We start from the raw sequence: 27,100 nt of genomic DNA on the forward strand, positions 1-27,100 counted from the left end.
TCCTACATGCTTCGACTGCTGATGATTTAAAGCGATTTTTGATAACATGTACAGACTCTACTGTGAGGAAATGCAGCTACATTACACCAGTGAATAATACCCCAGAGCGGGAAACTGGTTAGGCTGCCAGTATATGATCCTTTTTTATAAGAATCAAGTGGAATTAAAAAAGAAACATATCTGCACTAGAACAAATGGAAACATTGTTCCATTGCTACAAAATCCTGGGAAAAAGTACAAAGAAATTTACTGTAATTTCTGTGAGATTTGAGTAGCGTTGTGTTTATCACATTAATTTAAATGTTAAATCAAATATTTAACTGAACTACCAAGACATTAAATCTGATAGTAGTTCAGCACATGGACATGAAACGGAAATAGATTGGGATAAAATGAGGCGTGGATTAGTGGTTGGGAAAGTGACCCAGAGTCACAATTTTTATGCTTTTTGAGTTTTATTGGTCAGAATGACTCAAACCTTAGACTTGGGCAAAACTACAACCACTTTTAAAGATCTAAAGAAATTCATAGTAAGAAACAAAATTTCTGGACATCAATTTCTTCCGAAATGTCTTTAATAACCTCTTTCAAAAGAAAGATGCTGTAAATCAGACACAGAACTTGTACAATGGGTCAAATGTGGTTCTGTTTTTGAAAGCAGGTCAGTTCCTCAAGAAGTCAATTTTTTTTTTTATCTGATTCTGTGCATAACGTGGCAAAGGCTCTCAGCTTACATTACGTATTTAAAGTCCTAACTAGCTCCCACATATTTATGAGTTCCTGTAAAAGCAGAAGCTGGACGGTCTGAACCCGTTTCCAGAACCTCCAGGTCCGGTCTGCTGTGATTGGTCAGATCCAACCGACTCTCATTCTGCTGCAAGTCGTGGCAAAAAAATAAAAATAAACCTGTGATGATTAATGTAAGATATACATGTTTGCATTAAAGAATAATTTATTTCAAAAGGCAACAAAAAAAATGACACCAACACACATGTGATATTGCTAAGCAATGAATTTATAAATTAATAAAAACTTCCCTTTGTAGTGTTCTTCTGACAGCTTTCCCACTGAGTTTTTTTTGTCAGTTTTTTTTTTCCTCCTAGCGATTTCAAAGTATAAAAAAATATTTACGACAACATTCATCGTTACATCATTTGGAAACCGTTTCCATTCTGCCGGTTATTCCACACATCTCACTTGGAACGACCGATCTGATTGATCTCTTCTTCTTTTTTTTTAAAACAGTATGTACAAGTTAAAATCGTTCCACATCATCATTCAGCTCCAAAGCAGGGATACCAGAGTGTGTGTTGCATAGATTGCACAGGAGATGAAAAGTTGGAGAAAGAAAAAAAAGAAAAAAAAAATACAGAAAAACCTTAAACATCCAATTATGGGGAGAAAAAAAAAAACACTGCATCATAACAACACACCGTAAAACAAATGTGCTTCAGTTACATTTTTCATCCACGAGAAAAGAGGAATCTAAAGAAAAGTGGAGCCAGAAAACAAACCTGTGTGTTTGCAGAGAAGCAAAACATTCTGAATTTCGACAAAAATCCAAAAGTAAAATGAAATTTCGATGAATGTCAGATAAACTTTAGTGTATAAAATATGCATAATGTGCTGATTTGCCAACTGTAGGTTCACCAATCATCATTATTTTTGTCAGTCAAAAGAGAAAACGGACAATAAAATAAACATAAAGCTTTTTGTCTTCTTAATCTTTGATGTCTAAATTTAACAAAAAAAAACAACAACAACATAAATTAAAGAATCTGCAGACAATGATTGAAAAGTTCCGTCTGATCGGTGACAGATCCGCCCCCAGCTGCCAGTGACAATCTCCTTTATTGGTCTTTTCTATTTTTACACACTTTCATAATCACCATTGTGATCGCTGGGAGTGCTTTGAATGAGAGGCAACTATTGTGAAGCTGAATAATAAACTTCAAGGACAAAGAAGCTTTGATTGAATTCAACATATCTTGTTTCTTAACATTTTTTTGTTGTTGTTTTGCTTTATTTTGTGGTTTATTATTCGACACACGCGCTGTGCTGAATAAAAGGTGTGTTTACAGATCGGGAAGACATTAAAGTCCCTGGAAGGACAAATTCGCTCATCGCCTCCTCCTATATTCATAATGTGCTTTAATGAAAATGGTATGGGAAAAAAAGTGGGAAATGACTCAGGGAGTGTATACAAAGTTCATGAAGGTAACTCGAATTATAACAACAGAAGGAAAAATAAAAGAAATCATACATGCCTGGTTGTTTATGTCAAACCTCAAAACCAAAGTTGGCACTTTCTAAAAAAAAAAAAAAAACGGGGTTAAAGTCTGGATGGATGATTACTGAGGGTGGATGTGGGAGCTGAGGGTTTCAGGCGACTGTCTTTGGTGGAACGCATCAAAGAGAAACAACGTCAGTGCCTGGAATCGCTCGAGAAGCTACGGCGAATCCACCGAGACTCTTTACAATCGTGTCTAAAATCGGATCCAAATGCTCAAAGAACAAAAACACAATCTTGAGTTTAAAAGGAGGAACCTGACGAGGCCACCGAGGAGTGAGGCGATGGATGGCAGTGGGTCAACTTTACACGTAAAGAGAAACATTCAGCGGAGAACCTGCTCGTCTCCACGCACTCCTGCAGGTAAAGGAGGGTGACGTCTGTGACAAGAGCTCATCAGAGCTGCGCCAAACACCATTGAACTTACATCAAACGTGGCCTAAACCGGCATGCAGAAACGCTTTTCAATAAAAAACTATGGGCTGGTATGAAATGGATCTAGAAAGTCAGTAGAAAAGTGGCGTACTGAAGTACCAAATTTACAAACGTGATAAAAGATATGGCTTTAACGAGCTGAAAAAGCCTTTTTTAAAATTTTTAAAATTTAAAGGTAGAAGAGATGAAAATGTCAAAAAAAAAAATTGATTTCAGAGGAAAAGACTTTACAGGACGGCAGGCAGTTTCTCTCTGCTGCTCGGAGTTTGGAGAAGGAGAGAAAGCTGGTATGTGCAAAGAAACGCGTTCCACAGTAAAGAGATGAGAAGAAGTGATCGCACCAATCTGCTCCCTAGAGGTTCATTTAAAATAGAGATGCAACGAGAAGTTTCAGCTTGATAATCCCCACAAAGTCAACAGCCAATTAGAAACTGGGTTTTTTAACTGAAAGCTAGACATTTTCAGTACAGAGTAAAGCTGGGAAGTAGAAAGTTGTAAGAAGCTATTAGATAGCTAATTAGGGCTGCAGGAGAGAGAGAGAGATCAAGACATAAAGCAAAAAACTTCAAGGCCAAAACAAGCTGTTATCCATTTGAGCCTTCAGTCGCAATCAATGGACATCAAATGTAGTTTTAGAAATCGCAGAGCTTCTAAGAATCTACATATTTATGCAAATAAACACCGCAGACTGCAGCTTTAGCACTGCTAGCATGCTAACAGTTATAATTGCTAATAAAATGACAGAAAAGACATTTTAATGCATGTTTATAGCATCTGCTCTGTCACACAGTGTGAAGTCACCTCTCTACCTTATGCAGCCAATTATATTAGGACAGAGAAAATATTTCAAATCACTTTTGTCTTTTCTTTTTTTTCTAGTCAAATTTGATAAGACTCCACAAAATCCAGAGATCAGCCTCAAAATTCAGATCGCTGCATCTCTATTATAAAACACTTCCTAATGAAAGTGCAGAAAATAAACCGTCAAGAAAATGAAGGGAAAACTTGGCAAAAGCTTCTAACACTGAACTTCAACCTTCAATGCTCTAAGAAAAAAAAAAAAAAACGCTGAGCACGACTGGCTTCCTCACACACGCGTTTAGATCTGGTACCTACCAACAAACTGAAGAAACAGTGGCTATGACACTAATTAAATCAATGTTAGTGTTTAAAAAAAAACAAACAAAAAAAAACAACACATATAGCAGCAAGTTAATTAATAAGATAAAAATGTTCAGTCTGGCCTTTTATCAAGACACAAAGCAAAAACTGAATAGATGGCTTCTTGAAACCTTAATTTGTAGCTCAATTATTAAAAACACAGAACTGAGAAGACTGAATGCCTCAAGGGATTTTTAAAAAACTAATTGCAAGTCAATTTAAAACTCTTAAAATGACAAAAAATAAAAAATAAAAAATAAAAAAGCGACTTCACACAGCGCCGTCTTTTCCGTCCCCAGCTGCTTTATGGCGGCGGACTGATGAGTCGGAAACGGCCTGAAGAACAACTGGCGTCACCTTTGGAAAGGAGTCATTCATCAAACTAAACTCACACAATGGCACATGCCTGCACCCACATGCTGCTGATATGTCAAGAAAATGGTGCAAATTAAAAGGAAAAAAAAAAAAAATATCATACATAAAAATGGCATTTAATTACCCAACACTTTCCAGGACGTTCTGTAATTCCTTTACAGAAAAAAAGAAGAAAAAAAAGAAACACTCCCCCTCTTTTTCTCTCTCCAGTTTTTAGCCGTTGTTTCAAATCGATGAACTCTGATAACGTCACCAAGTCTGACCAGATCCTACGCAGAAGATTAAACGCTTTGATGAAAGCCAAGACAGGCTTGATGTACAAATGTTGATTTTTTTTTCATATATATATACTTTCAATGTTTTCCCGTCAAGAAATATTTGGTGTTTTGTTTCCATCTTGCTGTCTGTGCTACCTGAGAGCACGCTTCCTAACGAAAACATAAGGAGTATGAACTAGCACCAGGATGTGCGCCTACTTCCTTTTATGATGCCACGGCGTGGTGGGTTTATTTACAAGCTCCCAAATCTCAAGTGTCTAGCGAGACTTCCTGTGTACAGAATGTAAATATAACATGATATGCACAAGCTCCTCTGTTAAAACTGCAATTCCAGTCCTTTAGGTATCTTATGCTAATTTTGGTAGAAAAATGCCATGTTCCCTCCTGTTTTTTCCGTCTGCACCATTGCAGATGAATATTTCAGTGACAGAAAGTCTCAGTGCGCGAGTCTGGTGAAGGGAGAAAGACATTTTACAGCTTCAAATGAGTAAAAAATAAAAGGAAATCCAAGAGCCAGGTTTCAAAGGAGTTTGTGTTTACCAATCTACTCCTCGGCCTTCTGGCTCCGAGGGAAAGGTAAAGTGACGGCGTGCTCTTGAGCCATGGCTGCCAGCTCTTTGAGGAACTCGCAGAAAATGACGGCGCAGTAGACGGCGTTTTTCACCCGCAACGCCTCGGCTTGCTTCTCCAGCCCGGACGAGCCGCCGCCGCCCCGGAACAAGGCGCTGTGCAGCGACTGGCCGCCGTCCCGGACGTGAGCGAGCGCCAGCTGAGCGGCATGCCGAGCCCGGGTCGGGCTGTTGGTGTGTCGGAGGATCAGGTCTCCGAGCGACGGCTTTCGGCTTTTTACTGGAAAGTGGAAATGTCACGAGAAAATGTCGTTACACACTTTCTAAATGTTTTTCCTAATAAAAGTTACATTTATTTTCTGCAGATTGAATAGCATTCTACGGAAGAGGATTAGGGCCACTGGGGAAAAAAAAAAAAAAAACAGTTCTGAGAAAAAAGTCAGAATTCTGAGATTAAAGTCAGAACTGTTTTATTTTTTTCCCAGTGGCCCTAATCCTCTTCCATAGCATTCTGATCACCTGAGAACAAAATATTGACCTTGAGTTGCTTAAATAGTAGATTTTTTATTTTGCAAGATCCACAAATCGCAAAACAACACAAAACTGAAATTGACGTTCAATTTTAAGAATGTGATTTAAAGTCATTTCACTTAAATATTTGCATTTGTACTAACATAGTACAGCTCTATTTTTAAAACCTGCAATTCTTGCATTGCCAGACTTTGGTTCTTTAATTTCGTTTGTAAAAAAAAAAAACAACAAAAAAACAAACAAACAATAAAACAGCTTCTTTAGATCGACATTTTAATGAGACACAGTTAATTAAAATTCAAAAATATTTTATTAACCCCAAAGGGAAATTAAATACCAGACCAGAGGTCCAGTTCAACCTGAGTCTGGAATTGTCTAAAACCCAAAGAGGAGTGAAATGTGTGTCCACTCACTCAGTAAGTCAAAAACCAAAATACTGACAAGTACCAGGTTATAATGCTTTAGGCTATTTTATGTTTGTGACATTTTGAAATGATTAAAATTTAAAGCAAGTCTGGCGCCTGTTTTTAAAAGTAAACACTAATAATGCAATTTTATGACATTCAAAACACAGTGCAAAGTTTATAAAGCAAATAAATAGCTTTTCCTCTTGGTTTTGTCACAATATGAGTAACTGGAACTGCACTAACATCTATTAACTCAATTATCAACAAGTCATATCAAAACAGAGAAGAAAACACGCTAGCGTTAGCCAAACGCTTCGCACTTCTATAGGAGAAACAGATTATTGATAAGTGATGATGCATTTACCCCTGAAAGAGCTCAGTCCCAACACGTCTCCAGTCCGCTTTCTGTACTCACCTAGTGAATCGGAGCGCCGCAGTGGGGGAACGGCAGCAGCCATGTCGGTCCAGTCCACTTTCCCTCGAGCCACCAGGTACTGCTGGGCCTTCCTCAGCATGGCAGGGAAGTCTTCGTGAGAAGCTGCAAAAGCCTCAATGCGGTTCTTCACAGAACCTAAAACCTGAGGACAGAAACAGAACAGAGAGCTTGAGCTGAAATGGATCCTCGAAGACTGTTTGTTTTTGGTTTTTTATTTTGGTTGGCATCGTTTACAGATGTCACGATGTGTCCAAACCGGAAGGCTACGATTGGAGTCTTGAATCCAATCAAAGTAGGAACAGAGAAAAACTTCTACAAATTTTAATTAGAAGAAAATAAGAGGGTGTAAGTTGGATAACAATCCCTAGAAACAACCCTAGGTGAAGAACAAACAGATCTTCATTCAGTCAGGACTGCACAGAGCCGGGGTTCGGCTGAAGCTAGCAGGAGTTGGCGAACCTGGATCAGCGACTTGACGCTGGGCTGGAAGACCATGTTGGTGTTGAGCAGGAAGGAGCGTAGGAGGGGCTGAGGATAACAGGCCAACTGGGCTACGATGCCAGTGAGCAGGATGTTGACGTACAGCGAGTTTTGGAGCATGTTCTCCAGCTTGGCAAACAGAACCACCATGAATGGGCCTGCAGAGGAGAACGAGGAAAGAAAAAAAAAGACAACAGATTTTGAGCTGTTAGAATGTCCGTTAAATTGTTCTTCCAGCTATGGTTTCTGGTTCTAAAAACCAACTAGAGCTTTTTAATTCAGGAAGCAAAGAGGATTCTGTGCAATCTGCCGGCTTCTGTAGCTGGACAAACATCTAAGGAACTGGCAGACGTGTATTTTAACAATGTATATTCTGTTTCAACGCAACACTGTGGAGATGCTTTTTATTGTTCTGATGGAAGATGGATGGTGCTAAACATGGAGGAAAATAAGATTTGCAGATGTAAAAAAATTACTCAAGAGGCATTTTTTTCCTTTGTTAGAAAAAGAGTTAGTGTTCTTATGGGTAGATGGAAACTCATTTGGCAAATAAGTTCTCACATAGGGAACTTTTCCCATCCACTGGAAAAAATAGTAAAAAGTCCAAACCTGGAGCTGCTTAGAAATGTGTGGTCAATGCTGGTTTGTCTTTTCTACATCTTGTTTATTACAGCCATGTGTAGCGTCAACATCTTACAAAATTACACTTTGTCATTTCCAAACCAGCCTAGTTCCAAACCGGTGTTTTTTTTCCTAATAAGGGTTTTTTTTTTGTTCTTTTTTCAACGTTTTTAGAGGTCTCAAAAAATTAGCATTATATTTGGATGGAAACATATTAGCCACTGATGACTTTTGAATGGATAATTATTGGCTTATATTCCAAAGGAAGAACAAACACTGATTGACGTGTACTAAGAAAAACATGCTTTAGATGTAGCTTCATTTGGGGGTTTTCTATTAATTTCACTCTTAGAAAAAATGACTTGGTGCAGCTTGCTGACAAGCACTATCAGACTGATGAACATCACCACTTATTGGACGGTTAAACAAACCCGTTGTGACAATGATACTTATTCAATTCTCATCATTGTTGAAATGAGGAAAAGCTTTTATCTGAAGGTGAGTCATGCTGGTGTTTGCAGCTCATAGATTTGCTACAGAGGCTTGCAAAACTATCCACCGCCTTCACTTTTTCTCTTTTTGTCACAGTAATACCTCAGACTTTACAGTCTTATTAGTGTTTAATTCTTTAGACCAAAACTAAAAAGTTCACACATAAAATTGTGGCATTTGTTTGCATCTGGTAATTCAGATCTGGGCAGAAAAGCAAAAGACAAACTCTCAATTTAACAGCATGTTCTGGCCTCTACCCACGGTTATGAAATATTGATCATTTTTGCAGAACTTTGAGTTTCTTAGTCTCATAAAATCTTAGTTATTGTTGTCATACTGGGACAAAGGAGAACGAATATTTTGCAAGGAACTGTAAATGCCTCCTAAATGCTACTTTGGTTTGCTTCTATCTTTTTCTACTGTAAGATCATTGATAAAGAACATAATTAAACATACCATATTCAGAAAGAGGACACAGATGAAGGAAGATAAACTACACCAAGTGGGAGGCAATGAAGGGGAAAAACTTATTTGGTGATGAAGACAGACAGTTAAAGTGTTTTCTAGCCTAAAATATGCTCAGATTGAAGTTATAAAAATACGACTAAAGTGCTTTACTTGCCACAGAATAACTTACCAGTGTATGGCTGCGAGGCAGGCTGGGTAAGCGGTCTGGCAGGACTGCAGACTCCCACCTCGGATGCCTCCCCTTTGACGTCCCCAGTCAGTTTCGCGTTCAGGGCGGTGGAAAGCTGTTCATCCTCCTGCTGCTCGGCGGACAGCGATTCAGCGGCGGCGTCACGCTGCAGGGAGGCGGCTTGGCTTCGCTCCTTCACCCGGTCCTCCAGCTCCCGCAGCTCCTGGGTGAAGGCCTCGATGCTGATACCCTGACCGTTGGCGTCTCCGGGGAGCTGCTGGGGGTCGTCCGGCGCCTGCTCCAGCAGTTCTTCGATGAGCCGCTCCACGGATTGTTGCGACTGTTGGTTGGCTTCTGGAAGATCTGAGGATATGCTATGCGGGCCTGAGTTGGTCAGCGGTTTGGTATCGGGGGCGGGAAACTGTAGAGGTTTCACGTCGCTGCTGTTCCTGTTGCTGAAAAGCGACTGGGGGTCGGCGGCGTGGCTGTGGGAGGGGTAAGAGATGGGAGATCCGTTCTGGTTGGCGTTCTCATCCAAGAACTGCTCCTCCCCCAAGTCTCTTTTGACTTTTTTCACCTCTAGTCCTCTATCCCGGCTGTCTGAACAGCGGTCCGCCTGCGTGATTGTCCCGTTGTACATCGGCTGGTAGCTCACAGTGATGGTGGACGTGGAAATGTGCTGACTTGGGGAGGAGGTGGAGTGTGAAGCCAACAGAGTGGAGGCAGCAGACGGAGAGGGGACGAGCGGCGGCACCGGTTTGGGGAGCAGTTCCTCCGTTTGAAGGGTGCGCTTCTTGGAGCGGGGCGTGAGACTGATGCAGTTGTTTTTGCCTATCGTGACGTCCCACTCACCGCTGTCCCGGTCCGAACTGCTCCACTCCGACCGCGCCGCCGCCACGACGGCGGCCCTCTGCTGGCCTGGAGGAGTGCCGGCGCTTCCTCCGTGCTGGAAGGAGAAATGCTCCGGGAACATGGCCATGGAGGCGTTGGAGGTGGGGGGAGGCGGGGGTGGAGTGGCTGCGCTTGGGGAAGGGTTTTCTCCGTCGTAAGGCGCGGACCAATCACGGCAGGACCAGGCGCAATGCTCGATTCCCCGACGCGCGTCCTTGAGGTACTCCAGGTACCCCGCGTCCCACTCCAGACATTCTGTGTGGGTCTGCTGCTGGTGCATGGGACTGTCCGGGGACAGAGCGTGGGAGCCGGACGGACCCGGGTGCAGCGGGTCCACGGCGGGGGGGTTAGATGAGCCCCCTCCTCCAGATCCGCCGCCGCTTTGCTGCCGCATGAAGAACGACAAGCGGGACGGGGTGCTGGGTCTGGGTGGAGTTGGAGCTTCAGTGCTTGGATTGTTCATGACTGTGGATGACACAGGAAACCCCAAAAACATTCACATGAATTTAGAAATATTATCCGTAAAAGAACAAACCTCAACGTGCCAAAATCTGATGACAGTTTGGATGTAAAGGCTCATTTTTTTCTATTTTGTTCCTGATGTTTTATGACATAAATCAGTCACCAACAGCAAATCTGCAGGTCAAATTTAAGACCTTTTTAACCCTTTACATTATGAATGAAATTTAAGACCTGCATCATTGCCAAAGGTTTTTGCATGTAGCTTCGCATAGGTTGGAACAGAATGAGTAAGTGGCAAAGACGAACGTCGTCAAGGCAACTGGTGAAAAATGTACACTGTACCGATGATAAACAAAAAAACTAGCAACTATTTGCCTGACAAGAAAAAAAACTACACGATATACAAAATATGAGTTTAAATAGACCTGTCACAACAAAATACAAGACCTGTGATTAACGTATTTAAGCCTTACATATTTTTTATGAATTCAAGATTATGCATTTGTCTTGAATTCATTCAGAATCTTAACCTTTAAACCAACCCTTACGGACCACTTCACTCTGTCAAGGTAACAAACACTTTATTAAACTGCAACTTAATCAGTCCAGGTGAAACAGACCCAAATCGTTTTCCTCTTTCCTTTTTCCCCCCAGATGTTTGTCGCTCACCTTTTCCCCAGAACGGATTGTCGTCGTCGCGATCGGTGGAGCTCGATGCGTTCAGCCGACAGCACTCCGGGATCAGCGACAGGAACTTGTTCGCCGACTTTCCGTACATGTCCGTCTCCCTGATGGCACGACGCTGACTCAGCATTACATGGGTGCAGGGCAGAAGATACCTGGGAGAAAAACAGACACATGGAGTTTTAATGCGTTTTTTTTAAATTATTATTATGATTAGTTCTTAGTCGACACACTGAAAATACACAATGCCTTTATTTATAATAACACAGGCTAGTTATGGACAAGAGGAAGATGCTCTGTAAGCACTGTGAGAAAACATTTCTGCGCTGAACTGAATAATTTCACACTGCTCATAAGACTGTCGCTGCATATGATTTGTTAAATCTTTATTCCGTTTTAAGCTGCAGACACAGCACTGAAGTTAGCATGTGACTCGCACCTGCTGATTTGGTGGAAAACTAAAGGGCTAGTTCCCCGTTTTTTTAAACTGCATTTTATCATCTAAAGTTCAAAATTTATGCTACCGACACCAGGTTTTAGTAAAACACATTTCTTATGCACGCAGCTTTTATTCTTTCATTAGAAAACACACACAAAAAAAAGTTCTCTGCTAGAAAAGCACAATAACTAGAGAAGCTGAACGTGGACTGAATTTCTGATAAATAATTTAAAACCCCATCTTTGATTTCTGAATCATAAAAATCATATAAAAGAGAATTCACCCACAGTATCAACACTCGGAAAAACTCTGGAAAATACCTGAGAACAAGCTGCAGCATGATGTCCTCACAATGCAGGGACAGGAGAGTCCTGAACAGACTCAACGAGACCATGCAGAGCTGCAACCATAAAGAACCTGATGAGCAGTCATACACAGGAGATCCATTCTTTTTTGTCTTACAGTAGAGAAGTTTTAAAAAATTATAACTGAAAACCTTAAAACAAAGTTAAAAATGTATCCGACATTGGCCTCTGTAGACGCCAGACCTGCTTTGGCTTCTAAATAGATAACTCTGACGCTCATGCAGGATGATGAAATCACATCCCATTAATATTTTCCCAAACAGCCCATTGATCTAAATGTTTCTTTTCTAGCCCAGAATCTGAGTCGGTGCGAGCTTTTCAACTGAGATACATTTCTGCATACAAACATCCAACACAAAAGTAGGTTGTTGCAGCAGACACGAAGAGATTTAGTTTTCTTTCTTTCTGTTGTTCTCGTAGCCCAGAAGCTTCGCTTTTCTGCTGTCAGATTTTGCCCTCAGCCCACTCAGCGCCCACACAACCGTGTTCGTTTTAAAGCCTCCAGGCTCTTTCATAAACAGATGCACATGTATACAGACCCTCGAATTGCTGCTTATGCGCGTGAGCAGCGTGTCCAGGATGGTGTCATTGTCATGGCGATGCAGCAGGATGAAGCGCAGGAAGGTTTTGAGGAGCGATGTTTCCGTTACGCTGCGCAAGAAAAGATCCAGGTAGGCGGTGCTGGCGATCATCTCGTCCACCGACGACTGCGGACACACACGCAAAAAAAAAAAAAAAACACAGTTTAAAAGGAACAATGTGACGAATCTTCCCGCCGAGGTGAATTTAGCAGAGGACAGTTTCTTTGGTGCAAAGTAATTAATGATTCATCCTCTGAATCATCGACACCAATCGAAGAAAATTAAATTTCAAACCTCCACGTTTTCTGCCAGTTCACGTCAAAACACAAGAACATCAGCGAGTCGCTAAACAAAGTTCTAAATGTTCTGAACTCCAGCAGACAGACTTTATAAAACATTACACAAAACCAGAGTTCAGTTTCCCACCTTGTGCAGGGCGGGGCCCATGACGGGGACAAGGAAGCCGTTGTGGAGGTAGTCCAGGAGCTGAGAGCGGACCAGGGGGTGCGCCACCTGCACCACGGCGTTGCAGAACTCCAAGGAGTTCATGAAAAGCACGAGAGACGACACGCCCATCCAGTCCTCCCGCCGCAGCGAATGCCAGTCGTCTCCGCGGACCTCGATCTTCCTGGGCAGGGAGGAGTAGAGAGCGCTGAGCCCCGTCGCCAACACCTGCAGCAACGCAGAGAGACTCGATTATGAGTCGGTTTGAACTGAAGAAGCTTGAAAACTGCTGGTTACTAAAACATTTATAAATAATACAAACAATTACTCAAAATAAATTAGGAAATAATGCTTAATGTTACATAAAATTACTATATCACTTGTAGGGATATGCATGTAAGTACTGAACGGAGCTCCTGGTCGCTGTGTTTTTGAGAGTTAATAAGAGTCACAGTCTCTCATTAAACTCAATTTGTAATTACTGTCCTTTTGTGTCTGCCAACAAAGAGGCTGCAATTTGCTCAGGCAATTTTTTAAAATGATCAGCTACTTTGATCTGTACAGTTTGCCTCTGTGTCCACCCTTCACACTGAAGCTGACGCACAAAAAAAACAAAAAACAGTATTAGCTGCTGCAGCTCCGGGTCAAATCGTCTGCAGCTAAACTGGACGAGTGTTGAAAAGTGTGTTGCTCATACTTAATTTGTGATTTAATTGGATTTAATTTAATTACTTCTTCCCACAGAGTCAGGCTGGTTTAGGTAACTTTCTGTTAACGGCATTTTTTTTTTTGTTGAAGTGTCAAAACAAAAGTAAAAACAGAAGAAGTTTGTAAGCGGGAAAAAAAAAAAAAAACTCTCAGCACTTGGGTTGAACCACAGTACTAATGCAGGACATGTGATTTCAGTGAACTGTAAAGATAATGAATTTCAATCACATATATCAATTTTAATTATTTATTGGACTGATACTTTCTGAAATTAAATAAATATGGGGGAAAATAATCCTCTATTTATACAAATTAATTAAAACTATTTGTATTAATATGTCCTAGGTGAGATCATAGTGTGTGTATGTTTATTTTTTGAACCACACCAAGCATCCTGTCAGTAACAGCATAGGTGCATATTTGTGTCTTAAAGTAGGCCTTGAATGAGCAAAGTGAAATAACATGCAACATAAATTCAACATTGCATCATAAATGTTGAGTGACGACTTATAAAACATAAATGTTAAACCTGTGTATGAACTCTTTATGCTTCTGCATCAGTTAATATTTTAAAACCAATTAAATTGTAAAAATGATGTCAGAGAAGAACAAACAATAAGTATCTATACACAGTAGTTCACTTTGAGAAATTATGAAAAAAATGTCGTCTAGAAGAGGAGAAAAGGCCAGTCGTAGGTGCAGAGGAAAGGCGCTGCAATGACTCAATAACAGTCACCTCCTTTGAAAATGTCATGCATCGCTGAAAGTAACGGGTTAGCGCGCAGAGACAGAAAAAAACAGCGCGAGTCAGGCGTTGGGTCCTCCACGTTTCCTCCACTGGACCTTTCCAAGTAGGTCATCTTGAAACTGCTGGAAGGACAGTGAGCAGAAATAGCTGAGCCAGCTCACTGCCAGCAAAGTGCACAGAAAAAGTGAAAAGATGGAAGAAGTGACCACTCCTCTGAAGCGCACATAAGAGAGCCACATTGTTTTGCTTTTGTCATCTCACAATTTAGAATAACTGCCCTGAAATGTAAACATGCAAATGCTCACTGAAAAAAAAAACCATTAAGACTTTAGCAACTCTTTATTCTCATCTGGTGGCAGCGAAAGGGAATTACAAGAAGGTGTGCAGATTAGCTGATTTTTAAAAAGTTAATATTTTAATAATAATAATAAATCAGCAGAATCTGCCTTTTTTTAAGTGGTAAACTCCAAAATAGTGACATCTCCTAAAGCGATTTCTTATCCCAAAATGCTAGAAAAACTGAAGAATTCACTGAAAAAGATTGACAAAAATCAAACAAAAATACAACAAACCCAAATGCAAATCATAAGAATCCCTTTTATGAGATACTCCTCTTAACACGCAAGAGTTTGAGTGTAGAGACTATTGTGAGATGGTCACAGGAAACTAAGTGATAGGATGTAGATAAGGGTGGCTGATCTGTCAGAGTGCATAGTCATCTTCTTCTGCAGCCATTATCACGCACCATCACTAATGCATTAGAGTTCCAGAGCCCACATCCTCCTCTTTCTGAAGAGTCAGAAAGCAAGCCAGGGTCCCACTTTTTCAGCTGTACTCAGCAGCTATATTAATAAAGAGGAGGTCAGCTTCTCTTCACTATACATCACTCTGACGCAAGAAGTCAAAATGGCGCCCTTGGATCTTTGCTTATCAGGCTGATGCTGTATTGCATAGTAGAACCAGTCAGTCTCTATGTTTTAGTTTGAAATCATCCATAAAAACATTAAATTCCTCCATATACGAGTTTTGACATTTAACTTTAATCTTTCTAAATGTTTTGGGTTTTTTTCTGGAAAAAAAAAATCTGGCACTAAAAAAAACTAAAACAAACGTCGAGCATTACCGGGCAGAAATAGGAGTTTTCGGAGATGTATCGCGCCACTGCCTCGTGACAGGCCGAGGCCGCCATCACCAGCAGCAGCGCGTCTCGGGCCTGCTGGCCGATGGCTCCGTCCCGGTGGATGAACGGCACGAGGAGGGAGAAGATCAGCAGGTTGGTGGAGCCCTGTTGGGCTGGCGCAGCCTGGAACAGCATCTCTAGGACCACCGGCTGCCGGGCCATGGACACGCAGACCTGTTGTGGATTCAAAAACAGTCCGCCCCAAAAAAAAAAAAAAATAAAAAAGGTTTCGATGAGGTGCAAAGCAAGCATTTAACAAGAATAAAATACTATAGATGACCAATTATGCTTCTTTGAGGAGGTTAACAAACATGATTATTACATTTTTTGCACAAAATCATTCTTAGGTTGTGCGATTTCAGTCTGTCTCCTCCCGACTCAACGTTTACACTCGCAGGTGAAAATAGCTGCAAACATGTGAAATTACACCTCTGAACATCTTTGAAAAGCATTAGTAGAGCCTCCTGCAGCAAGTGGTTTCTGGATGGTAAGTCAACAGCAAAACACTTGTCTTTTCCAGCAGTCATTGTACGGCGCATCCAGTGGTAAAACCAGCTGACTACACATGCTGGAGCTCTGCTTGGGTTGCTAGGTGATCAGTTGGGCTTTGCTGGGGTTGCCGAGTGAGGGACGGTGCCTGGTGATTTGTGACATTACACTCGGGAGGGTTTTTGAAAAGGCCCAGACATCAAATAACAACTTATTGCCAAAAAAAACAGCTGTGTGTGTGTTTTTTTTAAGCACTTGATCTATTTTTAGAAGCTGCAGAAACAAAAAATGGAGGTAAAATACTTAAATGTGAACAAAAAAACTCAGAAGCACAGTTATAAAGTATCCCAAAGATTTATTTCTTTGCGTGTACCTGATTAAGCAGCAGTACCAGGCTGTTCTCCAAGGCCGGGGGACAGCCGAGTTCTGGGTCGGCGCATGCTCCCAGCAGCCTCAGCAGGGGGTGGAGAACGGCTGTGTGCTGCAGCAGAGGCTGCTGGGATTGGCCGATGAGCATCTCGAACAGTTTGAGCAGGGCCCCTTGGCTGTCCGGGTCCAGGCCGCGCCGGAGGTGCCATTGAACCAGGCGCTCCAGGATGTTCTCCGTGACGACCAGTTCCAGGATGGGGCCCATGAGCGCCACGCAAGAGCCGCCCTCCGTGCTCTCGGCAGGACGCTCCTCCGCCAGCAGACACAACATCTGGTCGGTGTTGTTTCGCACCGCCGTCAGGTCGTCGCTGGAGGACGACGTTTCTCGCTGATCCAAAACCCAAGAGACCTAAAGAAAAAATTACGTTATGATATCCGTATAAAGCCTCTTGTATCCTTAAAATCCTATTTTAATGCAAGGCTTACAGCTCTTTGATTACTCCAAGTTTAAAAATCAGATAAATATGCAACTACAAAACATGCAACATGAAAAAAATTGAAAAATGTGGAAATATTTCCAACAGTTTGTATGTTTACATTCAGTCCAGCACACCTAAACTGAGTGAAAAACTCTTTATCGTGAGGAAAAATGAAGGTAAAGAACAAGATTATTATTAAATTGAGAAGTCGTCTGCTGAACAGCGAGGCCTTTCAGTTCCTGCAGATAGAAGGAAATGGGACGGACACGCCAACAAAACACAAGGACAGCTGCAGTCAAGGCCAACCGGACCACTGAATAGTAAGGTGAATCGCTGCCTTCCAAGACATTTCCTCTGATTTGAATGCAACTAACATCCCATTAGAGCTTAATATGGGTTCTTAATCCTGTTCCAAATGGACCACAGTCTGCCATATTTTATACGAATCTCTGCTCCAGCACAAATGCTTGCATTAGCTCCTTAGGATGGCATCAGGTGCAGCAAAAGTCTGATAATCACCTATTAAAACATACAGGACAGGGGGGTTAATAACCCAGGTTGAGAATTACAGGTTTGGAGAACACAGTCAGCATTTTAAAAAGAAAGTCTTTTGACCAGGATATTGATACTAATGCAGCCTTTCAGTGAGCTAAAAGAAACAGGCCACTAACTGGTATCAAGCTATACAAAGGTTTTAAAATGTTTTAGTCAACATCCTTCAATTTTTAGGCTACATTTACTCGAGAGTGCTGTCAGGAAGCTGCTGGCATTTTTGGATGTTAACGGATGAAATTACTAAAACATACTATAAGAAGTATTTAACAGACAATTATTCTTAGATGGAAAATAAAGCAGCATTTGAAGTGTTAAATGTAACAAGGGGTTTCACAACATTATCGCAAACAAGTGTGATGTGCAGTCACCATGAGTCGACACAATGACTCGGTTAGCCGACATGACAAGTCGGAACAACTGCGTCAGTGGTGAAGCTGCACATGTGCAGAAACTGAGATGAGTTAACACACAGCCGGCAAACAAAATGGGGCAGATGTTCTCCCACACAACCAACATCTACTTAGTCTTCTTGTTACAACCACTGCTCACTCCATCATGTTGGAGGGAGGAGAGATTATGTTTGGAAATTTGCAACATCAGTACCACAGCTACTTCTTTTGAAAATGATTTTTTGTTGAACAAAAAAAGCATCCTGTTGAGAGTCTGGTTGAAAGAGCAAACATCCAACAACAAAACAGCCTAATGCTGCCTCTGAGCCATTTAACCCATCAGGAGGAGACGGCGCTCTGGAAGCCATAACGCTTTTCATCCAGGGACTGGACATGAGCCGATCTGGCTCCTTACGTTAGCACTGACACGGTCCACCTAACAGAGTTGAAATCTACACTTCCTGATCCATTAAAGCACCGACAGACTGTAAAATTTATAGCCGTCTTAGATATACAAATAGACCAGCAGTGTCAGTAGCTAGAGGTATGAGCAGACATGCAGTCTGATTCATTAAAGAAGATCATACAAGGTTGTTGTAGTTGTTACAATAGCAAAGTGGCAACATCTAACTCCGAACAATAGGGAATCGAAAACAAGAACTAAATTCAATGTCTGTGTTGCTCTGGGATGAACTGGTAATCTGTCCAGGCCACCAGCAAAACCAACTAGCCCAATGCTGCCTTTCCATTGATGGATGGATAACAAGTAAATGTTGCAGACAATATTACACATTTGACAGTCAGTAGATTATTCTGGCAGCAGTTGGGAACTGTGCTGCTTTTATGCTTTAGATAGCAATGAGATTGTGTTAAAATATTTTCTGTTTTACATTTTTTGGGTAAATATCATAGAAAACCCCCATATCGATTAGTTTGTACTCAAGGTACAGTGACAATATCACACTGACCTTTACATAAGTGCAAACTAATGGTGGAACTTGATACATTTTTAAATCTAGTTAATTGCAGCATCTGTAATTAATTAATCGAATTGAATCGGTTGAAGTCCTGCTCATTTAAATAAGCATCTATTGAATTTTATTTGAACAAGCAAATGCTTGAAAATGTTCAATATGCTTTTGTAAACATTTTATTTTGACTTTATTATTTTATTATCCATTTTCCAAACTACCATTTCAGATGTGACCCAGATAATTTGTAATAAAGTTTTTTTTCCCAATTAGGAGAGTAGATTTAGTGCATAAATTAGCTGAGTAGCAACCACAGCTGCAACAGGAAGCCAGTCTTTTCCTTTCACAAATTATATTCACCAAATTAGGTTCAATCTGGGTTCATTTTTTACTTGTATCACAAAAATGTCTTCCAGCAAAGTACATAAACAGAACTGTGAGCGGAGCAAGCGGCGTCTTTGGCGCACCTGTCTCCAGTGGTTCTCAAACACCATGAGGCATGTCTCTGGGTCGGCAGTGCACGGGCTGGAGGGGGCGACGGAGGCGACGGCGCTGCGGCCGGACCGTGGGTTCAACCTGCTAAGCCAGCTCATTCCGAACCCAGCGGGAGGCAGGTGAAAGGTCTCACAGACTCAAACGCCAGGGAGGGATGGGAGGGGAGGAAAGAAAACAAAAAACAAACCAAAAAAAAAAAAAAAAAAGCAAAAAGGGAACTTCTGAGTCCAGACACAAAAGCGCCCAGGACAGAGAGCGAGAGCTCAGGAGGGGAACTAAAGGAGAAGATATGGACGAAGAAAAAGGAAAAGAGAAAGGGAAGAGGGACGGAGAGGGGAGGGGAGGCGATCCCAATCAGAGAAAAAGGACGACGCTTGAACGAGCTGTCGCTGCCGATCAGCCGACTCCAAGGCGAAGGGTGTTGCTGATTTAGAAACTTTGTTTTCTTGTCCTCCCTGTGGACGCTGTCATCCAGTCTGAAGCCAACACCACTCCATAGCCGGTCAGGACGGGTACACCTCTCTGTGAAGACAAACAGATAAACGACTCTTTACCTTAAATCTACAGCTTTTCTGTACCACAAACTGATGATGAACAAAAGAACCACCATAACTAGGGTAATGTAGCAATTAGTACCCAACTTGAACTAAAACTCCTTATTACACACATTGTTGCATTACATATCTTCAAAAACTGGAACAAAGGATGTCAATAGAATAAGATTTAGGCCTTTACAAATTAATTTCTCTGCAAAAACCTAAGAAAATAAATGTCATAATTTCTATATTGTCAGATTTATGTTGCAAGCAGCAAGACAAAAACAATCCAAGTATGTAGAAAATCACTTGTGCCAAAGACCTCCAGTTGTCCCCCCCAACAAATATAAGTAAGCCTCTGCAGTATGCCGTTACCAAGGAAACAGTTTCAGTCTTCTAGTAGAGAAAACTACAACAAGTCCTGCTCCTGTTTACTGTGGAAACTGAGAGGCTATTGGCAAGAGAAGCAAACAAATAAACAAGTGTTCAGGCTGTAAGTGTCAAACTCATTCAGATTGTTGCGTCTTTCTCTTCACAAGCTTATAACAAAAAAAGATATATATTCCACATATTTAACAACTTTACATTTAAAAATAAAACATGTTAAGTGTAAAATGAAAATCTATAACGTTGGACACCAAATTTCTGTTGTATTTTCAAAGCTTAGTTGTTGTTTGAGGAGTTCACAATCAAATTGAGCTCCAGGTTTAATTATAAAACAAAAGGAAGTAGAACTTTAAAAAAAAAAAAAAGAAAAAGAAAAAAAAGTGATTTCCAGATATAAGAAAGCCAAATCAGTTCGTACAAATTCAAACACAATCTTCCTATCAGTGACACGTTGGCTGGAAAATTTCTCAACAACAGAAAATGTAGGCTTTAGCACTTGCAACCACCCCCAAAGAATAGTCAAAATGACAAAGTCCTTCTCATAAATTTTGCAATTTTCTGCAAAAAGATGACATTTTTACATGCATTTTTTTACAAGAAGCAACTGCTGTGACTTGACGTAATTTGTTATGACCGCTATAAACCTGTAAAGCCTTTGCGACTATATATAAAAAGTGTTCATTTAAAAATGAGCAGAAAAAACATAACAGGCTATATTTCTCGTGAAGATGTCTTTTCTGTCCGTAACTCATCAGTCGTGCACATGAATACCGGCAGCTCAGACGTCACTGTGAACAAGAGAAAATGAAGCAAATTTCATTCAAGAAAAGATGAACAGAGGTGTTAAAAAAAAGAAATACAAATTTTATAAAAGTAAAAAAAAACAAGAAAAAAGAAAAAGGAAGACAGAAGTGGAAGAAAAATGATGCAGGATTGTAATTTATTTATTTATTTTACAAAGATTGGCCATTCTTCCATCCAATCTGACTGCTCAGGCTCAGAGTATCTGTAAAAAGTTCTTATTTTTTTTAAAGTGCAAGATAAATATTGAACTGGTTTTAGTTCTGGACTTTGACTGGTCCATTCTAACATATGAATACGCATCGATCTAAAATATTCTAGTGAAGCTCTGGCTACATATATATGAGAAACTCAACTTCAGTCCTTGTAATTGTTGTCGTTTAGTTTAGGGGTTGAACAACTTCACATTTTTTAAGGTCAACTACAACATGACAAAAGTCGAGTCGACTAGTCGCAGTGACGTCAAGGCACAAAACGCTTCACAACTTACTCAGCTATAGTCACGGCAAATATTGATTAAAAAAAAACTGCTTTTACCAAGTCTATTATGTAGAATTAAAAGAACAAGAAAGATTATTATCCCGGACTTCTTAGTGAGCAGCGGAGAAAAGTCTGAAAACTTGCACAAAGTCAGGTCTGACTTTTTTTTATTTCCCCCGCCCCAAACACCGACTGATACCGATGATCGATGGATAGCTGCACATTTAGGAGTCAAATTATTATAAATATAAAATATAAAAAAATCCCGACATCATGACGCACTGTTGCACATTACTCCAGTAGACTTTTTTTTTTTTAAGAATGTTTTCGGCACTGTTTGCCTTTATTTGACAGCAATCCGAGGGGTAGAGAGAGGAGCGGGGGAGAGAGGACGTGGGCCAAGCGAACCGCGGACGGGAGTCAGACTCCAGATTACCGCGTTCCACAGTCTCTACATATAGACATCCGGTAGCCTTTGCTGGAATTTTCTCTTTGGTAAATTAATTACATTTTTATACAATTTGAGCTGTTTGACAAACTCACCTAGTTCATCTTCCATTTTCTCTAAAAAATCCGTTTCGTCACATGATTGCGAATAGTGGACTGGTCCCGTAAAAAGTCAATGCAGAGGAAAGAATCGACTAGTTGGTGCAACCCCTAATTTATCTCCATCAGCACTGACCAGCTTCAAGGTCCATGTTAAAGAAAAGTATATCCACCAACTGGATGATGCATTTTCTCAATATGCTTCCATTCTGTCCAGAATGACACTTGATGCACTTAACTTAATGTTGGAATATCATAGTAAAAGGGGCAGAACAAAAAGAAGTGTAACATTTTTCGTTAGTTCAAAATTGTGACTTCACAGTTATGCTTGATGCCGTGTTGGGCTATCACTAAAATACACTGAAGTTTGTGGCTGTAACACGACAACACTTACAAAAATTGAGGTCTGAATAAGCTAAAAAAAAAAAAACATCCTTAATCCATCAAATTGTACATTTAGGAACCCGTTTGACTTGTGCTTGAACAAAAGGATCCATTAAAGGAAACCACCCTAATGAGTCAGTAAGCTAATATGCTCAGTGTTACAATAAGAAATGTCATCATTACAAAGATTTGTAACATGCTCCTCATTTCCACATGACATGGATAAATGACTCATGATTTCCACATGGGATTGGATACAAGAAAAAAAAAAAAACAACCTCCATACAGAGTTTTCTTTATTTTCTCTCACAGCAGCTACACACAAGTGGTTCTGAAAGAAAGCCAGGTCACCGTTTACCCTTTTGTTTTTCCGTTTAATGATTAACCACTCCTTATTTTAATAAGGCCAGCATATGAGTTCGTGCAGAGATCTAAGGATATGAATGGAGGGGGAAGACAAACAAAAAAAAAAAAAAACCTCAGGAATACTGTTTGACCTCAATATTTATGTAAATTCAGTCAGAAAACCTGAAGTTCTTTCAACAAAAATACTCTGAGCTCCACATGCAGATCTCAGCGCTGCAGCACACACACGGAAATTCAAAGTGTCTTTAACTTTCAGGTCACACACAGCATCATAACGGTGCTCATAAAACGAGTTCAAAGTGCAACTGCAGATACCAAAGAAGGGAGGCGCCGTTCCTAAAGACCTGAGTCAAATATCGGTGACCAAGCTCACCATTCTTTAGGCTTGAGTATTCCCACCTCTTGTAGCAGATCAAACTCCTAAGATAGGCTAAAAGTGGGGCAAGAAGTTCTGTTTGTTTTTCCAGAGTTGCTGTGATTTCACGTAGTGGACAAACTGAAACAGACTCCGGTTTAACCAGAATCCTTCAGGGACTCATTTTCGCACCTGGTTTCTGGTAGACTTGGTTCAATTGAGAAGCGAGATTGCAACATTTGTGGTATGTTCAGCTGGTGTGGTTCGCTTTCACACTGCACTGTATCAGATGAGCCAAACTAATTGAAAAACCTGTTCACCCCCTCGCCTGTGGTGGCGCTGCACCAAGAACCGCTGAATGAAACAACAAGGAAAACCTCTGAAGACAATGCTGAGCACAACTTCCTTCTTCACCAAACTTAAACAAAAACTTGCGTGGCATCAGATTTCAGCTGTTTTAAGATTTCTCTTTTGTCTTTGGTAAAAGACCACGAGCCACTTCTCCTGCTAGCGCCAGATTCGCGTTTGCTTTGGTAATACTGACCCAGAATGCCTTGCGCTGTAGTCCCCTCGCTTTCTGCTTTTTGACCGATCTGAGACCGTCAGTCTTCTCCTGTTGTACTAGGGATACACGATATAATCAGCGTCAACGTCGGCATCGTCCGATATCATTTAACATAACGGTATTGATCCAATAAATAAAACTGAGCTGATATTAGCAATATTTATTTTGATGCCATTTGTAATTTAAGATTAGTCGTGTGTTGCAGCGCAGGATTGTGGGGAGAAGCGGTGATGAAGTCAGTGGTGTGTTGCTTTCTGCCAAGGTGTTGAAAGGGTAGTGAAATGTAATGTGTATAATATCGGTAAATATCGGTTATTGGCCTATTAGTATCGGATATCGACGTTGGGTCAAATTACCATATGCACATCCCTATTTTGTACCACTAACCTCTACCAGTCTTCACAGATAACCGCAGTCTGTTATGTCTAAAAAGATACCAACAGATTTCAAATGATTACTTCATTTGTTAAAAAGTTGATCAAAATTGCAGTTTAGCACATATGGCAGCTGACAGCACCAACACACTTCCTGCAACATGATCCATTTTCAAAAACAAAGTTTGACAGCCACCTTCGAAAGCTGCTTTTAACGTTTTCTTATAAGCAACAACCAGGGTGTGAGCTTTGTTTATGTCGATATAAAATACATCATCGCAGTATTGGTGTGCGAAAGTGAAGCCTGGATGCCAACCGCTGTAAAGAAAGACGGTAAACAGGAAAATGTTGGGTAAATGCAATCAATACCACCAGCATATCTAATCGGAGACAAGAGGCAGACGCACATCATCTGTCTGCTATAGACATTCAGCATCAAGGTTGTGAGAAACACTTTCTACACTTTCGCAGTTCCTCATAGGGTGACATGTGCAAACATTGTTATCTAAATATCAGATAAGAATCAAAAAAAGTGGCCAAATAAACCACCAGAGGTAAACCTATACATGCATGCACAGATAAAATCTTCTCAACAGTGTTGGCAATTTTACGCAACACTTATCTGTCAAGAAACAGGTTAACGGGTTATGCAAGTGATTGTGAATTATATGTCAGCTAGGACTCTATCACACTTTTATGAGGAAGGCAGGCCGTATTTGATGGGAGACTAACAGCATACAAGTAGTAATACAAGGCAGACTTTAGGTCAGAGACCGAGAAGTCTCAGAAAATGAATTCCTTTCTACCTACTCCTTTACTTTTTTTTTCTTTTTTTTTTTTTTTTTTTTTCTACAGCGGCTGCATCTTTTTAATGTGAAACATAAAAACCCAAGGAAAGTCCGCTTTACTTTGATTCACCGCGGGTTTCATCAGGTGAGATGACAAGACTATTGAACGGTTACCGTTTAGCCCCAGAGTTTGGAGATAACAGCCAGAGGAATGTGACCGAGTTAATTAAACTAAGGAGGCAGGAGTTCAAAGGTTGAATCTTTCCTAATGCTTTTACATCATATGTTCGTGTCAGTCCCTGCCTTTGACAGAAACTTAACGCTGCCACTTTCATTTTTGATTTTTTTTTTAGAGTTGCCATTCTGCATTTCGGTTTAACCAGCCAGCAGAAGCGTCTCACCGGGCGACGTCGGAAAACAACAATCAATGCAATTCAATTTCCAAACGATGAAGCGACCTAGTTTACACTGTAAAATATTAACTTATTCTATCTCAAAAGCCCTATATTAAATATACCCGACCAAGAAAGTCAACACACACGCATAAATTAAGAAAGCAACACCAAGAATGCGCACCTTGTTTACGTGCCGGGGTCTCAGCAGCTGTTGGAAGAGGAGCAGATTTCCTCGGATAGCTAGCTGCCAGCTAGCTGCCTGCTAACGCCTAGCTGTTGATGAATTCCACAATGTCAGAGCAATGAACGGCTGACGGACACGAACACAGCGCAGAGGCAACCGGCGAACTGCTCCACACTGACCCGGCGACGCTAACAAATTAACCACTCCTTCTTCGGGGCAGCTGTGCATCCTGTTAGCGACAGATAAACATCCCATTTGATGATTTCTCAAACACTCTTCCCTCTCCCGCAGCCATCTTACTTTAACTCCTCCCACACGGCTTCACTGAGTCACAGCGACGCTGCTCACAGCTGCATGGTATGGAGGGTTTGGAGGGGCAAAACCCCGAACCGGTTCCGATAAATGTACACTGTGTACTAATATTTGTAACATTATGGAGGTGCAATGCTGCCACTCTAGGGAAAGAAAAACAGTAATTTTGTAGTGTAGACATATTTTTTGTTCCAACAGTGGACATATTGCATAACAACAAAACCTATTAACTAGCTTGGGCTTGTTGCTTAAGGTTTTGGACCTATAGAAGCTTATCCATCCATCCATTTTCTGTACACCCTTGAAGCTTGAAGAAGCTTAAATTATTTCAACCATCCCAGTCATCTCTTAGTAAAAGTCAACTGATTCTATTTGTGAGCACTATTCTTGATTATCCTGGAGAACGCATGGATTCCATCAAAAATTTGAAATATTTTATAACCCAATTTCAGGATGTAACTGTGAACATTTGCTTTCTCTCTATTTAAGATAAAAATATATATTCTACAATGCAAATTGTGACTTTTTAACTGAATGAAAAGATTTTTTACAAATCTTTTTTTCTTCTTTTATTCTCACCAACTAAAAAGGCGAACACTGAATGCGGACTATTTTGTGACAATATATATATATGTATTAAAAAATTTGCTTTTGGGTCACAATATTACACAGACACAACTTGAAAAGATGATCAATTCTAATTGATAAACTTGAATTATCCCAGTACTTTGGCTATTAACAGGTCCAAACATGATATTGGTGTAACTTGAAAGTTTTCTTTATATCTCCTTCAGATTAAATCAGTAGTTTTGATATTGGACTCTTTTCGACATTTAAAATGCAGTGGAACCTGTAAATGTGAGCACATCTGATTATAAGTTGTTATTTTCTTTTAATACAAACAGCTCTAAGTGTCATGAATTGGACTCTGATGCCACACTAGCTAGAACACGAACAACCCCAGAAGAGACCGTATCTTTATTCTGCCACTATAACATTTACTTATTTACATTCAGTCCATCACCAATAAGAATGTCAGTGGTAGAAATCAACACTGTTTTTCTAACGCCATCAAAATGGTTTGTGCAATCCAGGGAAGAAAATTACAGAGCTCCACCCAAACAAAGCTGATGTCTTACCTGCATAATCTGTGTAGAAACAATGTTATGGCAACATGTTGAAGCACAGGCAGAACTAAGTGTCTATGCAAAGGGTTCCTTAGAATAATAAGGCAGACGACAGGATACAAGGGTTACTACTTCCAAACACAGAAATTTAAGGTGTCTCTGGTGTTGCTGCAGTTCAGCTTTTAACCAAAATTTGATCTAAATTCAGTTTGGTCAGGATAAAGTTAATTAATCATGTTCATTCAGAGGTCTAACATGAATTTGTTTTGGTTCATTAATAATTTTTTTGTCCAAGTAAAAGTTTGTTTATGCAAATTCACAAATTATCATCCCTTTAATTCTCTCCTTTGATCTTTTTTTGCATGAGTTGTATTTTATAATGGATACATTCCCAAAACACTGCTCTTGTTTGTATATTTTAATTGTTTTGTAAACCTGAAATTTTGAAACGAAAAAAAAAGCAAGTCAATGACAATATCACATTCACAATATAAAATGCACATTATTATTATTATCCATAAAGTTTTCACACCCAAACA

General features: G+C 40.4%; 1 protein-coding gene across 3 annotated transcripts; it reads right to left on the reverse strand.

Moving 5' to 3' along the window:
• Positions 1 to 934: 934 nt before the first annotated feature.
• Positions 935 to 25,533, reverse strand: fhip1b (FHF complex subunit HOOK interacting protein 1B). 3 transcript variants are annotated; one of them, XM_008432687.3, is made up of 13 exons: positions 25,302 to 25,533; positions 25,120 to 25,211; positions 18,934 to 19,483; positions 16,077 to 16,481; positions 15,158 to 15,388; positions 12,561 to 12,806; positions 12,093 to 12,260; positions 11,509 to 11,588; positions 10,735 to 10,904; positions 8,713 to 10,068; positions 6,942 to 7,120; positions 6,462 to 6,624; positions 935 to 5,388 (listed from the first exon to the last, which is right to left on the reverse strand). In XM_008432687.3, exons 3-13 carry the CDS (start codon positions 19,057 to 19,059, stop codon positions 5,084 to 5,086), a joined length of 3,429 nt encoding a protein of 1,142 aa, XP_008430909.2. In that variant the 5' UTR covers positions 19,060 to 19,483; positions 25,120 to 25,211; positions 25,302 to 25,533; the 3' UTR covers positions 935 to 5,083. The 3 variants fall into 3 exon arrangements, with proteins under 3 accessions (XP_008430909.2, XP_081456865.1, XP_081456875.1); XM_081600739.1 differs by having other exon boundaries at positions 25,120 to 25,528; XM_081600749.1 differs by lacking the exons at positions 25,120 to 25,211; positions 25,302 to 25,533 and adding an exon at positions 23,361 to 25,088.
• Between the last annotated feature and the right edge of the window lie 1,567 nt (positions 25,534 to 27,100).

The sequence above is a fragment of the Poecilia reticulata genome, chromosome 2 (genome assembly GCF_904066995.2).
Source record: "Poecilia reticulata chromosome 2, P_reticulata-male-v2, whole genome shotgun sequence".
NCBI classification, from domain to species: domain Eukaryota; kingdom Metazoa; phylum Chordata; class Actinopteri; order Cyprinodontiformes; family Poeciliidae; genus Poecilia; species Poecilia reticulata.

What these genes read in the sequence shown, in the direction of transcription:
- fhip1b (XM_008432687.3), bottom strand. Translation starts at nt 19,059, where the DNA reads ATGAGCTGGCTTAGCAGGTTGAACCCACGGTCCGGCCGCAGCGCCGTC. An exon ending in TTGAGAACCACTGGAGACAG is followed by an intron (nt 16,482 to 18,933) that starts GTGCGCCAAAGA and finishes TTTTTTCTTTAG; the next exon opens with GTCTCTTGGGTTTTGGATCA. An exon ending in CAATCCGTTCTGGGGAAAAG is followed by an intron (nt 10,069 to 10,734) that starts GTGAGCGACAAA and finishes TGTCATCCACAG; the next exon opens with TCATGAACAATCCAAGCACT.